This window comes from Festucalex cinctus, chromosome 2, assembly GCF_051991245.1.
Source record: "Festucalex cinctus isolate MCC-2025b chromosome 2, RoL_Fcin_1.0, whole genome shotgun sequence".
NCBI classification, from domain to species: domain Eukaryota; kingdom Metazoa; phylum Chordata; class Actinopteri; order Syngnathiformes; family Syngnathidae; genus Festucalex; species Festucalex cinctus.
Window position 1 is genome coordinate 40,869,874 of NC_135412.1, and position 17,686 is coordinate 40,887,559.

General features: G+C 48.0%; 1 protein-coding gene and 1 long non-coding RNA gene across 2 annotated transcripts in view; one reads left to right on the forward strand and one right to left on the reverse strand.

The window, feature by feature from the left end:
* The window catches only part of LOC144014842 (piezo-type mechanosensitive ion channel component 2), a 112,605-nt gene extending 94,919 nt beyond the window's left edge, over positions 1–17,686 (reverse strand). The window contains exons 1-2 of the mRNA XM_077515144.1: positions 17,459–17,686; positions 15,304–15,399 (exon numbers count right to left, since the gene is read on the reverse strand). Of these exons, the coding sequence (XP_077371270.1) occupies positions 15,304–15,399; positions 17,459–17,522 (160 nt within the window). The 5' untranslated portion in view covers positions 17,523–17,686. The remainder of the gene's footprint in view (positions 1–15,303; positions 15,400–17,458) is intronic.
* Positions 5,364–5,855, forward strand: LOC144013187 (uncharacterized). The gene is made up of 2 exons (XR_013282163.1): positions 5,364–5,586; positions 5,687–5,855. It is a non-coding gene; the product is annotated as an uncharacterized LOC144013187 (long non-coding RNA).

Below are 17,686 nucleotides of genomic sequence, written 5' to 3' on the forward strand. Positions count from 1 at the left end.
AACCGGACTACCCTCATCCCATGGTAAAACCACAATTCTCACAGTTGTCGACAGATTCTCCAAGATGGTTCACTTCATTCCACTGTCCAAGCTCCCGACCGCCAAAGCAACCGCCGACGTTATGATCCACCACATATTCAGATTTTATGGTTTTCCCTTGCACATCGTCTCCGACCGTGGACCACAGTTCGTCTCCCGATTCTGGACACAGTTCTGCAAAGCCCTAGGAGCCAAAGCCAATCTTACTTCTGGATACCACCCTGAGGCCAATGGACAGGCAGAACGACTAAACCAACAGCTTGAAACCGGTCTCCGATGCCTTGTCTCCCAGAACCCGACCGCCTGGAGCAAGTATCTGGTATGGGTCGAACTTGCGCACAACTCATTGCCCACATCTGCCACAGGTCTCACCCCGTTTAAATGCGTCCACGGCTACGATCCACCATTTTTCGCTGAACTGGAGGAGGAGGCAACGGTCCCCTCGGTCCAGGCCATGATCCGTCGGTGCCACAAAGTCTGGTCGGCGGCCCGGACGGCGCTTCAACGCCAGGGAGACCGGGTGAAGAGGGCCGCCGACCGAAAAAGGAGACCGGCACCCGAATACCGCCCAGGCCAGCGGGTGTGGCTATCGGCCAAACACCTCCGACTCAAGGTACCGTGTCCAAAGCTGGCCCCGCGATTTGTGGGGCCTTTCCCAGTAACCAAGTCCATAGGACCTGCCGCCGTTCGACTCCGTCTGCCACGATCCCTCAGAGTTCATCCTACATTCCACGTCAGCCAAGTCAAGCCTGTTCAAGAAAGCCCGCTGGTGCCCTCCGTACCCGACCCACCCCCCCCGGAGATGATTGAAGGCGGCCCCGTTTACAAGGTCAGAAAACTTTTGGATGTTCGTAATCGGGGCCGCGGAAGACAATACCTAGTAGACTGGGAGGGATACGGCCCGGAGGAGAGACAATGGGTCCCCTCCCGGTTCATTGTTGACCCCTCGTTGATTGATGAATTTTACGCAGAGCACCCTGACATTCCTGGGCCGTCCAGAGCCGGCCGTTGAGGGGGGGGTACTGTCACGCCGCCACCAGGCGTGGCGGTTCATGCTTTTATTTTTGTGTTTCTGTTTCCTGTTTTACGTTGAATTCCCAACTCTCATCTCACCCCAGGTCACTTGTCCTTCCTGCCGCTCACTCATTACCGGTCCCCGCCCATGATTATCACCACCTGCCACCAATCACCTACAGCAATAAAAGCCACCTGCATTCTCCCCTCCGTTGCCGAAGTGTCACCGTCAGTGCATGGAAGCGTCCCACAGTCCTTATGTCCTTGTTCATGTTGCCTAGCGTTGTTGCCTTGTTTTTGTGCCTTTTCCTCCCTTTTGGAGCGCCTTTAGTTACCCCTTTTGCCTTGTGCCCTTTTTCCTCCCTAGCGGAGCGCTTTCTGTTGTCCCCAGTACCTTTTGCCTGTTTTTTCCTCCCTAGTGGAGCGCTTTTTGTTCTCCACTTTTTCCCCTCCCTGTTCTCCTCTCAGTTTGAGAGGAGACCACTGTTGGCCGGAAATAAACCTGCTGCCTTGGTGGCCTACCTTACGCCTGCGTCTGAGTCCTACTTGACCCCGCCTTGTCATCTTCATGCTTTATGGTCATGTACTCCAGTGCTGCATTTCTGGACTAAAATCTTGGAAAAGCTCGCTGATATATTAAACTGTAGGCTTCCTTTATCTCCAAGATTGTGTTTACTAGGTGACTTAACAATAACTGAGCTACCATGTAAACAATCCCAATCTATATTTATAGCCCTTACTATTGCTAAAAAAATAATCCTTGTCAATTGGAAAAATAAACAATCTCTAAATATCGACCACTGGTTAAACTTACTAATAAATTATATCTCAATGGAAAAAATCTCTGCCTTAAATAAAAATCAAGTATCAAGATTTAAACAAATATGGTCTATGTACATAGAATATTTTTATCTTAATTTGGCAACTTAATCCTGCCAAGATTCTGCCTGTTAACGAGAGCCACCACATCGTTACAACTTCTGTTTTCGCTGCTTCTGTATTTGGTATTTTGTATCTGATTGGTTTTATTTTTATATAGTCAGGAACCTAGTTGCTGCTAGTGGGCTCGAGCACACCACACTATACGACACTATACTCACTAACTCCTTAAGAGTTATTTCTAGTGGGCACTAAGCATCAACACTTGGTGTTACTGCATGCTAATTAGTCAATTTTCTTGACGCCGTCCCCCGTGGTCGGGCGGGGGTGGTTCTGCCCCCCCCCGTTGTCTGCTCAGTAGCGGTTGTTGTCTTGGCCGCTCCCTGGGCCCCCTGTGGGGTGCGGTGTTGGGGTGCTTTCCCTGGTGCCCGGGGCGGCGCCGTCCCGGCGCGGTCCGCTGCTCCGTGCCCCGGGTGGGCCTCTGGTGGCCCCGTGGCTCCCTCCCCCCGTCGCCTCTCCCTCCTCGCCTCCTCCCGCCCATCCTCCTCTGCCTCCCGGTCCCTTTTCCCTTGTCGCCCTTTTCCCTTGGAGCCTGGGGCTCCCTCCCCGGCCCGGGCGTCGGGCTCCGGGGGCCGGGCGGGGGTTTGAGGCCTGCCCCACTCCGGTAGAACTCCTGGCGCCCCGGGCGGGCTCCGGAGGCCGGTCTTACGGTCTTATTGTGGTGCCAGATGGGTGGGGTGGGGGGCGGGTGGGGGTGGGGGGTGCTGGGGGACGGGCGTGCCACCTACACCCGCCGGGTTGGGTGAGGCCCCGCTGGTCGCTCCTCTTACTCACTTCACTAGTTTTGCACTATACACTTTGTAAATATACACATAGGGCACACAACACATTTCTTGGTGGGGTGGGGAAGGGTGGAAACACCGTCTTCACCCTTCAACTCCCCTCCAATTTTAATGCACTTCATGTCCAAGGGGAGGGGTGAGTTGGGGCGGGGAGCCATCAGAGGGGATGGACTGCAGTGCCTGGCAGCGCTGTGGTCCCCCCCATCTGTGTCCCTGCCCCACCACTCTGTCCCTCCTTCTTTTTTTGGGGGGGGGGGATGCGGGTGTGTCGGTGTAGGGGAAATTTTTTCCCTCTGCTCCGACTCACCTGCTCCCAATTTTAATGTACCACACGCACACACTTGTATATACACTGGGTGGGGCCACATTCACGGTGTAAGGGTAGAGTTCGCCAGTCGGCGAGCTGGCGGACTCAGTAACAGGGTTAGGTGTCACTAGTACGCTGGCGTGATGACCGGGGCCTGTCGGTGTTCTGGTGCTCCGCCTTTTCCCCTGGTGCTTCCTCCTCTGCTTCCCCCTCCCGCCGCTGTGCTACTCTCGCACAGCTGGAGGTGGGGTGGGCACGTTTTCCCTCTCTGCGCTGCTGCCCGGTGCCGGTTTCCGGGGGTGGGGGGGGCTCGCGGGGGGCCGGGTTCGCGGGGGGTTTGGCGGTCGTCGGGGGGGGGGGGGGGGGGGGGGGGCGGCTTGTTTGGGGGGGTGGAGGTATGGGTGGGTGGGGGGTTGGGTGTGGGGGGTCGGGGTGTGTTCGGGGGTTTGGGGGCCGGGGGTGGTGGGGCCTGGGTCGTGGTGGGTGGCGGGTTTGCGTGGGGTGCGGGGGGGTCGTGGGGGGGTGGGGGCTGGGGACCGGTGGGGCGCTGTGGGGGCCCGCTGGGCCTCGTTCTGCGGCCTTGGGCTCGGGGGTGTGGGCCGGGGCTGGGGCGGGGGTGTTCCGGGCGTCTGGGTCGGCTCGCCGACCGGTGTCCGCTCGGGTGGCTTGGGGGTGGCCTTGGTGCTGCCGCGGCCTGGGGATTTCGGGGGGGGGCGGTGCTCGCTTTGCTGGACCGCGGTTGACGGCTTTCTTTCTTTGGTGGTGGTCCTTATGCATGCCAGATCCGTCGCACCAGCATCTACTGAAACTCATCAGAAGTAGCCTCTCCCTCCCACAGCCCCTTGAATCAGTGGGTGCTGGTGTCTGTGGATCTCACTTTGCTTTATCTATCCTTCCCTCCTTCCTCTCTTTAGTTTTTCCTCTGGTCACTTGAGATCTCAATTTATTGGAAGTTTGAGGCTTCTGGGGTTGGCATAAGACTCTGGTTTTGTAACCACGCAGGAGGGGTTTTGTTGGTGCTGGATTTCACTTTGATGGATTGGATGTACTGGCTTCTATGGATCTCACTCTGCCTTATCGATCCTTCCCTCCTTCCTCTCTTTAGTTTTTCCTCTGGTCTCTTGAGATCTCGCTAAATTTGCTGGAATTTAGAGGCTTCCGGGGTTGGCGTAAGACTTTGATTTTGTAATCATGGGGAAGGCAGGAAGTGTTTGGTCGGTGCTGGATTTCACTTTGATTTATCTTTCTTTTCTCTTTATTTTTTTTCTGACCTTTTCTCTGGTCTCCTGACCATTTAAACTTCACGACTCTGGCAAGATTCTGAAGTACCTGGTTAAGGCGAAGGGTAATGGGATATTTATAAGGCTTTAGGTGAATTAATGAGTATAAATTTATACGTATTTGCACGCGCACGCACGCACGCACGCAAACGCACGCACACACACACACAAAAAAACAAACAAACAAGAGTTTATATTGTAGCCGCATTTGCCAGATGGAGAGAAATGAGGAACAGACTAGGTTTGGGACGTGCCGGTGCCTTCGACTGCTTTCTACTTGACCGGTAAGTAAGAGTACATTTGTGTTTACGTTTTGAGAGCGAGAGAAAAAGTATACACCGTACTAATTAATACGATGTTCGTACCTTTGTTTTACGATCACTGTAGCTGTTGATTAGCAACTCCGCACCACTCGAACGATTTCGTTATGTAGCTACTTGCTTTGAAAAAAAAAAAGATTCCCGCTGGCACGTTATATTTAGAGTAAATGCGCAAGTTATTGTGTAATGTAACTGTGATTTCGGAGGTATATTTGCCCATAACTTCAATGGAGAATCTAAAGCATACTGTATTAGTGGAGGAGTTGAAAATTATTTTCGTTGTGGTTGGTGAAAATAGTGTTCTCGAAATTAATTTTCGGCAGGGAATAACTTTCTGGACTTAAATGCTGGCTGTACCGTAAGCACTGCTAGAGTCTGAACTCTCTCACTCAAGTGTGTACTGGTCCATTGTGTAATTGGGTGCACAAGAATTTACAGGCTGCCACGTTTTCCACGGAAATTCGACAAGCAGGCAGCCTTTGCATATTCTATCCAGTATGCAGTCAAGTTACTTTTATCTAGCTAATACAATGTTTTGGGCTCAAAAACTAAAGATCTTACCTCTATTTTGGGGGCTTTGTTGGAAAGTTGGTGACATATAGTAGTATCATCAATTATTCTATTTTATTTTATAATTTTGTTTTTGTTTGTGTCACACTAGATCAACACCCAAACTTGAGGGGTTCCAGAACCATATTCTGATGTATACAAGCATTCATGCACCGTTTAAATACATCACCGACCTGCAAGAAAAAAAAATATCAAGGGGAGAGTCAGCAGCCAAATTGGAATGCCCCGAATGAGGACACTTGAATGGAGGACCCCAGAAGGCTTCGGTGTTGTACCACCAGTATCTCCACCTACCATATCTGAGCTGCAACAAACTGAAGTCAGCCGACGTCTTGGTATGTCATTTACATATGGACGGCATTGCACACTACATTAACTTTTTGTGTGAAGCAATACGGAATGGTCACATGTACAAGCACCACTTGTTTTACACAGGACCTGCTGACCAGGTGTCTGAAGCCATGGAGTGACTCCTCCCTCACTTTCCTCAGCAAGCCTTTGAAGAATATGATATCATCGTTGGTGGGAACATGCCCTCACTCCATAACATGTACTTGTGCAGTCAAGGAGCATGTAAAACTTAATAAAACCAGCAAACATTGAAGTGACTTCATTTTTACTGCAGTCTGTTCACACAATCAATGGACAAGCCTTCCTTAATTTTGCCCCAATAACATCATAGAGTAGCGAAAAGTAGTGTTACAGATCATACTGTGTTCGGGAGAGTTTGAGGAATGTTGCAATGTTAATGGGGGGCAATGTCAGCACACACAAAAAAAAAAAAAAAACATCATGGTATTGAGTTAATCAGATATTTTAGCTGTGTACAACACATACCTGCTCTGTAACACTACTTTTGGCCCAAACCTGTATGTCTATTTTCCATATTTTGAAATGCACAGCGTATTGGTAAAATTCTGGAACAACTGCAATTCATGTAGCTCATTATATTCTAACAGCATTTTTTTTTTTTTTTTTTTTTTAGTTAATATGTTCATTTCATGTAGACTTTTATTTTACTTTATTTTATTCATTCATTTTCATGTACTGTACCTTACATTCATTGGCCAATGAAGAATTCCAAGCATTTATAATAATTCTCCAGGCTTTTGATGTTTTACATTTCTGGTCATGTAAAATAGTGTTAGGTTAGGTGTCGAATGAACACTGCATGTTGACGCCAAAGGAAATAGTATTTTTTTTAGTTATTCAAAATGTACAAATTAACACACAACAACAATATACAAGTTATACAAACTACAACAACAAGTGTCAGACATGGACTAATTATATGCCAGGTAAAAAACCTTTGTATTGTCCTCAAGGATCTGGGAAAGTGTCACTTATTTGCTACAAGTCCACCAAGGTGCTGCAGTCTGGGATCCAGGTACAGGAAATCATGGTGGTGCTGATGTGTCAGCAATGTGTCAAAAAGTATTTCTTGGTGTCAGTCTATCAGCTGGACTTGGATATCTTCATGTTCCTCCATGGTCATTTCCTGTACGAGTCTCTGCAAGAAGGTAACAATTGTATGTCAGATGAGGTACCAAACAATGAACTGAAAGTCACTGAGCCAATGAAGTACATTATTACATGAGCAAGACTATTTGTGAAAGCCATGTAAATTCCTGCACATCGAAGTACAAGGAAGCTGTTGTATCTTCAATCAAAACTAATTAAGTTGCTTAGTGATATTTATTAGGTAAAATTGTTCAACATGGTGACAAATTGATATCTGAGTAAAGGGTTTCAAATGTTTTTGTAAGCAGCACTTTTCTGAGTGGTTAGTAGCAACAAGACACGGGGGGGTTACGAGTCTGAGTTGCAGATGTGTAGTTCAGTTAACACCATTATTTTTGCACGATATACTAAACATATCAGCAAACGATGTAATCTAAAAACCACATATTCCAAGCAAAGGTATGTTTTGAGCCATTCACATGCATGCTCGAATGGAATTATTTTTCCATCCATCCATCCATCCATCCATCTTCTTCCGCTTATCCGGGGTCGGGTCGCGGGGGCAGCAGCTTCAGGAGGGAAACCCAGACTTCCCTCTCCCCAGCCACTTCAACCAGCTCCTCCGGTGGGATCCCGAGGCGTTCCCAGGCCAACCGAGAGACATAGTCTCTCCAGCGTGTCCTGGGTCGTCCCCGCGGCCTCCCGCCAGTGGGACATGCCCGGAACACCTCCCCAGGGAGGCGTCCAGGAGGCATCCGAACCAGATGCCCGAGCCACCTCAGCTGGCTCCTCTCAACGCGGAGGAGCAGCGGCTAGACTCCGAGTCCCTCCCGGATGACCGAGCTTCTCACCCTATCTCTAAGGGAGAGCCCGGACACCCTGCGGAGGAAACTCATTTCGGCCGCTTGTATCCGGGATCTCGTTCTTTCGGTCACGACCCACAGCTCGTGACCATAGGTGAGGGTTGGAACGTAGATCGACCGGTAAATCGAGAGCTTTGCCTTTTGGCTCAGCTCTTTCTTTACCACGACGGACCGATACAGAGTCCGCATCACTGCAGACGCTGCACCGATCCGCCTGTCGATCTCCCGCTCCATCCTACCCTCACTCGTGAACAAGACCCCAAGATACTTGAACTCCTCCACTTGGGGCAGGATCTCATCCCCGACCTGAAGACGACACTCCACCCTTTTCCGACTGAGGACCATGGTCTCGGATTTGGAGGTGCTGATCCTCATCCCAGCCGCTTCACACTCGGCTGCGAACCGCTCCAGTGAGAGCTGAAGGCCCCGGCCTGATGAAGCCAACAGCACCACATCATCTGCAAAGAGCAGCGATGCAATGCTGAGGCCACCAAACCGGAACCCCTCCACGCCTCGGCTGCGCCTAGAAATTCTGTCCATAAAAGTTATGAACAGAATCGGTGACAAAGGGCAACCTTGGCGGAGTCCAACCCTCACCGGAAACGAATCCGACTTACTGCCGGCAATGCGGACCAAACTCTGGCAACGGTCGTACAGGGACCGAACAGCCCGTATCAAGGGGCCCGGCACCCCGTACTCCCGAAGCACCCCCCACAGAACTCCCCGAGGGACACGGTCGAACGCCTTCTCCAAATCCACAAAACACATGTGGACTGGTTGAGCGAGCTCCCACGCACCCTCGAGGATCCTGTGGAGGGTGTAGAGCTGGTCCACTGTTCCACGGCCAGGACGAAAACCACACTGCTCCTCCTGAATCCGAGATTCGACCTCCCGACGGACCCTCCTCTCCAGCACCCCTGAATAGACCTTACCAGGGAGGCTGAGGAGTGTGATCCCTCTGTAGTTGGAACACACCCTCCGGTCCCCCTTCTTAAAAAGGTGGACCACCACCCCGGTCTGCCAATCCAGAGGCACTGTCCCCGATGTCCACGCGATGTTGTAGAGGCGTGTCAACCACGACAGCCCCACAACATCCAGAGTCTTTAGGAACTCCGGGCGGATCTCATCCACCCCCGGGGCCCTGCCACCGAGGAGCTTTCCAACCACCTCAGTGACTTCGACCCCAGAGATAGGAGAGCCCACCCCAGAGTCCCCAGACTCTGCTTCCTCAAAAGGAGACGTGTTGGTGGAATTGAGGAGGTCTTCGAAGTATTTCCCCCACCGCTTCACGACGTCCTGAGTCGAGGTCAGCAGCACCCCATCGCCACTGTACACAGTGTTAATGGTGCACTGCTTTCCTCTCCCGAGACGCCGGATGGTGGACCAGAATTTCCTCGAAGCCGTCCGGAAGTCGTTTTCCATGGCCTCACCGAACTCCTCCCATGTCCGAGTTTTTGCCTCAGCAACCGCCGAAGCCGCGTTCCGCTTGGCCATCCGGTACCTGTCAGCTGCCTCCGGAGTCCGACAGGCCAAAAAGGCCCGATAGGACTCCTTCTTCAGCTTGACGGCATCCCTTACCGCTGGTGTCCACCAGCGGGTTCGAAGATTGCCGCCGCGACAGGCACCGACCACTTTACGGCCACAGCTCCGATCGGCTGCCTCAACAATGGAGGCGCGGAACATGGCCCATTCGGACTCAATGTCCCCCGCCTCCCCCGAGACAAGGGAGAAGCTCTGCCGGAGGTGGGCATTGAAACTCTTTCTGACAGGGGATTCCGCCAGACGTTCCCAGCAAACCCTCACAATACGTTTGGGTCTGCCAGGTCGGACTGGCATCTTCCCCCACCATCGGAGCCAACACACCACCAGGTGGTGATCAGTTGACAGCTCCGCCCCTCTCTTCACCCGAGTGTCCAGAACATGCGGCCGCAAATCCGATGACACGACTACAAAGTCGATCATCGAACTGCGGCCTAGGGTGTCCTGGTGCCAAGTGCACATATGGTCACCCTTATGCTTGAACATGGTGTTCGTTATGGACAAACCATGACGAGCACAGAAGTCCAATAACAGAACACCGCTCGGGTTCCGATCAGGGGGGCCGTTCCTCCCAATCACGCCCCTCCAGGTCTCACTGTCATTCCCCACGTGAGCGTTGAAGTCCCCCAGTAGGATGAGGGAGTCCCCAGAGGGAGCGCTCTCCAGCACACCCTCCAAGGACTCCAAAAAGGGTGGGTACTCTGAGCTGCTGTTTGGTGCATATGCACAAACAACAGTCAGGACCCGTCCCCCCACCCGAAGGCGGAGGGAGGCTACCCTCTCGTCCACCGGGGTAAACCCCAACGTACAGGCGCCGAGCCGGGGGGCAATAAGTATGCCCACACCTGCTCTGCGCCTCACACCGTGGGCAACTCCAGAGTGGAAGAGAGTCCAACCCCTCTCAAGAGGACTGGTACCAGAGCCCAAGCTGTGTGTGGAGGCGAGTCCGACTATGTCTAGTCGGAACTTCTCGGCCTCGCACACCAGCTCGGGCTCCTTCCCTGCCAGAGAGGTGACGTTCCATGTCCCAAGAGCCAGCTTCTGTAGCCGGGGGTCGGTCCGCCAAGGTCTCCTCCCTTGGCTGCCACCCAGCCAACACTGCACCCGACCCCTTTGGCCCCTCCCACCGGTGGTGAGCCCGTGGGAAGGGGGACCCACGTTGCCTCTTCGGGCTGTGCCCCATGGGTGCAGGCCCGGCCACCAGGCGCTCGCCAGTGAGCCCCGCCTCCAGGCCTGGCTCCAGAGGGGGGCCCCGGTGACCCGCGTCCGGGCAAGGGAAACGCGTCTCCAAAGTTATTTTCCATCATAAGGGTCTTCTGAGCCGTTCTTAGTCTGGCCCCTCACCTAGGACCTGTTTGCCATGGGTGACCCTACCAGGGGCATAAAGCCCCAGACAACATAGCTCCTAGGTTCATTGGGACACGCAAACCCCTCCACCACGTTAAGGTGCCGGCTCACGGAGGAGAATTATTTTTCCATGATGACATAATTGTACGTTACGAGACACCGCGTTCTCTTCCCCGTTCTCTTCCTCGTCGTCTCCCTCGCCCCCTTTGAGATGGTCCACATGTCTATAAAACATATAACATAACTGTGTGTTCTCTGTTGCATGGTTTAGCTGCACTAACAAATATGAACATAGATAGCCATTATCATTAGCTGACGTACAGTATTTCCAAACAATGCCGACAAAAATATTAATTCTGAAATTAAATGACTAAATCACAATTATTAGGGATCTGTACAGTATGTCTAACAAATGCAATTCACTTACGTCATCACTCGAGGGAATACCAGAAGTTGTTTGCGTTCTGTTCCGGTGAAATTGGTGGTAGGCTGTTGAAGTAGGGTCTCTCTGGGACGCCGTAGTTCGTGTGCTTAAAATCATTGCATTATCTTGTTTGACCGATAGATGGCGGTCGTGAGCTACACACTGGGGCTTTAAGGTTTTGACGGACCACAAAAACCTGGCATACCTTCGGTCAGCCAAGAGACTCAACTCGCGACAGGCACGCTGGGCTTTGCTGTTCACACGGTTCAACTTTGTCGTGGACTACCGTCAGGGATCCCGGAACCAGAAGCCAGACGCCTTGTCCCGGCTGCATGATGCGGCCACACCTGAGGCCGGGATTGAACCGGTCCTACCTGAACATTGCTTCGTGGGTGCAGTACGATGGGAGGTCGAGAAGAGGGTCACGGAAGCACAGGAAGGGATCGCTGTTCCTGAGGAGTGCCCGGCAGAGAAACTGTTCGTCCCTGACCCTGTGCGGGCTGAGGTCCTACGGTGGGGTCACACCTCACGAGTTGCCTGTCATCCAGGAATTAACCGGACTCTTGCCCTGATCGGCCAGCGATTCTGGTGGCCCGACATGAAGAAAGACGTTACCGAGTTCATCAAGGCATGTACCGCTTGTGCGTGCGGGAAATCGTCCCACCAGCCGCCGATGGGATTGTTAAGGCCGCTACCCATTCCGTCGCAGCCATGGTCGCACATCTCCCTGGACTTCATCACCGGCCTCCCTCGATCAAGGGGAAACACGGTAATTATGACCGTGGTTGACCGGTTTTCGAAGCTTTCTCACTTTGTTGCCCTCTCCAAACTGCCATCATCCTGGGAAACGGCACAACTCCTCGTCCGTCATGTCTTCAGACTTCACGGCATTCCGGTGGACTTGGTGTCCGACCGCGGACCTCAATTCGTCTCCCAGGTCTGGAGGAAGTTCTGCAAGTTGTTGGGTGCCACAGTCAGTTTGTCTTCGGGGTATCATCCCCAGACCAACGGTCAGACGGAGAGGGCTAACCAGGACCTCAAAGCTGCCCTGCGGTGTGTTTGTCTGCACAACCCAGAATCCTGGTCTTCGCACCTCTCCTGGATCAAGTACGCCACAAACACTCTGCCGTCATCGGCGACAGGACACTCACCCTTTAAGGCGGCATACGGCTATCAGCCACCTCTGTTTCCGTCCCAAGAAGGTCCTATAGAACTACTCACCATTCAACTTCACCTACGGCGGGCCCACAAGGTATGGCGGGAGACCCGAGCAGCGCTCTCCCGCTCAGCGGCCCGTAACAAGGAGATTGCGGATCGTCGGCGGCGACCGGAACCAACTTACCAGCCAGGGGACAAGGTCTGGCTCTCTTCCCGGGACATGCGCCTGGCAGGGTGCTCAAAGAAATTGGGTCCGCGCTACATCGGACCCTTTGAAATTCTTACCGTCATCAACCCAGTGACTGTGAAGCTCCGTCTTCCACCCTCACTCAAGGTGCATCCAGTGTTCCACGTTTCCCTCCTCAAGCCAGAGACTCCCAGCCCGCTGAACCCACCTGCACCCGCTCCGCCTCCTCCCCGAGTGGTCGATGGAGATCCTGTCTACACGGTCAAAGAAATTTTGGACTCAAGGCGCAGGGGCCGGGGCTTCCAGTACCTGGTCGACTGGGAGGGCTACGGACCTGAGGAGCGGCAGTGGGTCCCCCGCTCCTGGATCCTGGACCCGTCTTTGTTAGACACCTTCCATGCTGCGTACCCAGATAAGCCAGGTGGTCCGCCAAGGGGCGTCCGTTAAGGGGGGGGTACTGTCATGGTTCGGTTCTCAGCCCTGTTGTGCTTGTCTCTTTCAGTGCCTGTAACGAGGGGGGCATTCCCCAGCGCCGCACCTGCAACGCGTTTGTAATCAAGGCTTTAAAAGGACTCCGAACAGCACTGCCAGCCGTCGTATTATTATTTGCTCATCACTGTGTCCAAGTGTTCTCCGCGTTCTCCAGTTTGGTAAAATCATAGTATCTGTTTTTGTCCTCGGTTAATTCTGTATTCACGTGTGTATATCCTCGTCGCTTTCTGTTGTTTACTCCGTCTTTGATTGTTTCCGCATTCTATTTCGTGTAGTCCTTGTCGGGTGCAAGTGTTTTGTGTTTGCTATTCTGCCCTTGCCTTTTGCAAGTGTTTTTTGTTACATTCGCGTTCCTTGCCTTTTGCAAGTGCTTTATGTTACATTCGCGTTCCTTGCCGTTTGCTAGTGTTATGTGTTACATTCGTGCTCCTTGCCTTTTGCAAGAGTTTTTTGTTATATTCGTGCTCCTTGCCTTTTGCAAGTGTTTTCTGTTACCTTCGGGTTCCTTGCTGTGTGCAAGTGTTTTTTGTGATTCTCGTTATCTTGCCTGCGAGCAAGATTTGCTTCTTCGGTTTAACCAAAGAATAAATCGAGATTGTTTTCCTTCTCTGAGCCTGCCTTTCTGGGATCTGTTTTTTCATCGACTCGGTCGAGTCGTTACATACTGTGTAGTTCCAACAACTAGAAAATCCATTTTTAAAAAACGATGAAACAAAACCTAGCAAACTAAATTCCTCACTCTTCAGAGTCATCATCTGAAGAACAATTCTGGCATACGTAAACAGAGTTGCCAGAAGTGCATTTTTCCTTTGCCCATTCTTTGCTAAACCTCCTGACTACCAGCAATTCAAATTTGTCCTCTGTAGTGGACCTTTTTAACCACTTAAAATTCGGATGGTCTCTGGCGGGCAAACATTCTTAAAAAAAAATTATAAACTATGCAGATACTCTAAATGGTTCAGGAACAGCTTCAAACTTACTTTGAATGCAACTTTTTTTAAAGCATTTTCGGCAAAACTGCTCGTATGATAAGGGGTTAAACCTGAAGATCTCCCACCCAAGTGCATACGATTGAATTGACTCCTTTTGTGCTCTACAGAGGACATTCAGAGCTTTCCAATGATACCAAATGTGTAGGGCTTTGCTACAGTTGATTGCATCATAAAAGAAAATGGCTTCCCTCAGTGCAAGCACTTTTTAGGGAAGAGAAAACGTAAGTGCATAACACTTTTTATTTAACAAATTTAGGCTTTAAATGTTAGCATGTGTTCTATAAGACTCTTAAGAACACATTGTTAGTATTGTTTGAATTATTTTAACTGTATTTGAGATTAGCATTTAAGTTTTAAAAAAAATGTCCTTTGTCGTGGACACATCCTAGCTTAAAAATAAAAACTTTTTTTTTTTTTCAAAAAAAAAATTCTTTTGCAGTATTCCAGTTACTTCACAAGGATCGGGGAATATCAAAATAAACATGATTGGACAATATTTTTTTCCTGGTAGTCAGGAGGATACGTGACAACAAAACCCAAAATGACTAACACAACTTGCCCCAAACTACCATGTTGGCTAATACTTGCTCTAGTTTAAAGTTAGCTTAAAACACAGCAGTGACTGAGGCATGAAAAGATGTCTGAATCGCTCCTCCAAGGAGTCCACATGATTTGCTGCTAGAATTTGTCTATGTACGACACCTGTTTCAAAATATATGAAAGTGAACATTTTTACTTTGGATTGTGCAAAACAGATAACTGGCATTCATCTCAGCTCACAAAGTGCTATTCTCTTCTCAGACCGTACACAACCCCTGACCATTTATATGAAGAAAACTCGTATTCCACTTTTTCGTTGCGCCCTCTGGTGGAGAAGAACATTGCAATGTGACAACTTACCTGTGATACAACTAGCCGCGGACTCCCTAGTGAATATCTATTCAAGTCAAACACTCAAGAGGTGATAAAATTCTGAAGTTGACCAAAATATTTGGGGAAACTGCCCCTCTAAAGACTTTACAATTGCTAACTTTGCCAAGCATAATTTCACATGAGACCTCAACATCCATCCACCCATTTTCTATTCACACCGCTTTACCTCGTTAAGGTCTCCGGTGAGCTGGAGTCTATCCCAGCTGTTTTAGCGCGAGAGGTGGGGTAAACCCTGGAATGGTTGGCAGCCTTTCACAGAGCTGAGGCCTCAGCATATAGTATGTTTTGACTGAGACACTTTGCATCAATATTTAGAAAGTTACAGACAGAAAGTTACTTACAAAGTCCAGGTAGTGTGTTGTTTTACTACCAACAGTGATTAATACAGTCCATGTGTTTCAATATGAGTGCGAATCGGGTTTTTTTTTATTTATTTTTTGTCTATATGTGCACTACAAATGACTATCAACCAGTCCAAGGTGTATAATGCCTCTCACCCAAAATCATCTGCGAGATGCTCCATCACACCTGTGGCCTTAATTAGAAATTTGATGTGTGGATGGATGGATAATTCTAAATTACAGATGTATCTACACGTTGTACAGAATATTGTGTTTCCAGTGGAAACATAGCTTAAAAACTAGGACGACTCTTACCTTTCATCGTGAGCAAACTTGGGTTCGGCATCAGTGGCAAGGTGAGTACAAACAGGAAGTAGACCACGGACAGTCCATTGTATCGGAAAGCGGCAGCTGTGTTGAGAAAACAGTTTTTATTTTTACTCAATCAAGCTCAGGGGGGTAAAATGCAGATGATTAGAATCAAACTGGCTACATTGTGAGCATTACCAAAACATCACCCAACTTGGAAATTACTAAAATTAACTTAATTTGGTATTGTGCCATTAATTGTACATTCATGCAACACTCTATTTTTAATGAGAACTCTCTAACCGCCAAATATTTTCAATTGTCGTTTCTTTAGCAGATTACACAAACTTTGATTCGTAGGTCAATAAAAACCCACATTTATATTAGCATCAAAGTTTCAACACGTCTGAGAAATAAAACAACAACTCACAGCAGCTAATATGAATATTAGTCTGAAAATCTATGGTAAATATAAATGTTCAATAGGTAATAACCATTGCTAGGGCTTATTGCATACATTATACTCCGGTACTCATAAACAGGCAGCACAGAAATACCCCTAGAAGAGGGTCTCTTAAGTATAACAGATGATGATTTTAATGTCTGCGATTGGCCCGTGAGCACTCCGGGATGTATCCCACCTCAGGCCCCAAATCAGCCGGGATTGGCTCCAGCTCAAATGCAATCCTAATGTTGATAAGCGCTTTAGAAAATGTGTAAACTGCCTCTATCAAAAGAAGCGACTGAACTTCGACAAGCACATCTAACTCAGGGATGTAGTTTTGCTCTTCAGGCTACATTAACTTTCTCTACACTCATAAATAAATATAAAAAAAATACTATAACAATGATATTGCAATTTACGTATGTGTGCGTGTGTGTGCGTGTGTGCGAACATGCATTTCTTCAGGATTAGATCATAACCTTGTTTTACTGCCATTTTTGTCGTTTTATGCTCTGTTTCTCTGTGAATCATGCATGATTTATGAGGATTAATTATGTGCATGAATGTTTCTTCTTCTTTGGCGATGATTTTAATGCACCCAATATTAGCATTATTCATATACATATATATATATATATATATATATATATATATATATATATATATATATATATATATATATATATATATATATATATATATATATATATATTCACCATTAAATGAAAAAATTAGAACGCTCATTTTTTTTAATTGATTTATATAACAACAATAATAAACAATAAACAATAATCATAATACAGCGCCTCTTTCCCCAAAATGTCCACAACCTCAATGAGGATGAGTGTAAAGACGCTGTACAGTAACACTACTGCTACTACTACTCCTACTAAGACTTCTACTACTACTACTACTACTACTACTACTACTCTATTGCTAATAATAATAATAATAATAATAATAATAATAATAATAGTGTTATTAGTAGTAGCAAGTTATTGATAATTAAGAATTATTAATTTATAATAATAATAATAATAATAATAATAATAATAATGTTAGTAGTAATAAGTTTATTGATAATTAAGAAGACCTTTATTATTATTATTATTATTATTATTATTATTATTATTATTATAACTATTATTTAGATATGATGATAATAATAATAATAATGTTATTAGTAGTAATAAGTTGTTGATAATTAAGACTTATTATTATTATTATTATTATTATTATTATTATTATTATTATAGGCCTGATTTATTTCACAAAAGAGCACTTACTATCTCATGAGGGTAATGAAATGTTGAGGTCCAATAAATTATATTTATCTGTTGTGAACATAAAAATGTACTAAATTCTGGCTTCAGATGAAAGCTCAAATTTGGGAATTAAAGGAGAATTCAGTTTGAAATAAAATGGATGGATGCCTCATTTCTGTCACACGTATAACACATTGAGAGTTTACTGAAATTGAAATAGTCAGCATTAATGCACTACATGATGCTGGATGGCCTTTTTTCATTAAAAGGGCTAATAAGTTTGTGAAGCACAGGATATATACTGATTAACCCATGAAATACTGTTGTGTCACTGGAAAGACGCTCTAAGATTATTCCCATTAACAAATGGATTGTATTATATTAAAACAAATTAGATTCTCATTCAATTACTTCACTACTCCCGCCGTAATTCAAGCATGACAAGACTCACCAGCTAGCAAGTTGAGTGGCAGCAATAAGTTATACAGCATCCCGACCACCATGTCCCCAGCCATGACGCCTTCCTCTTATACGATGCTTATCTTCCTTACTTGTTTCAATTATGTAATCGTCCTCACAAGCAGGTCACCATGTTCAAAATGTTCATGGTCTCACACATGATCCAAAAAGGAGAGACTGGGCCAGAATAAAGTTTGTGATCCACCGAGCCCAAAGGGAA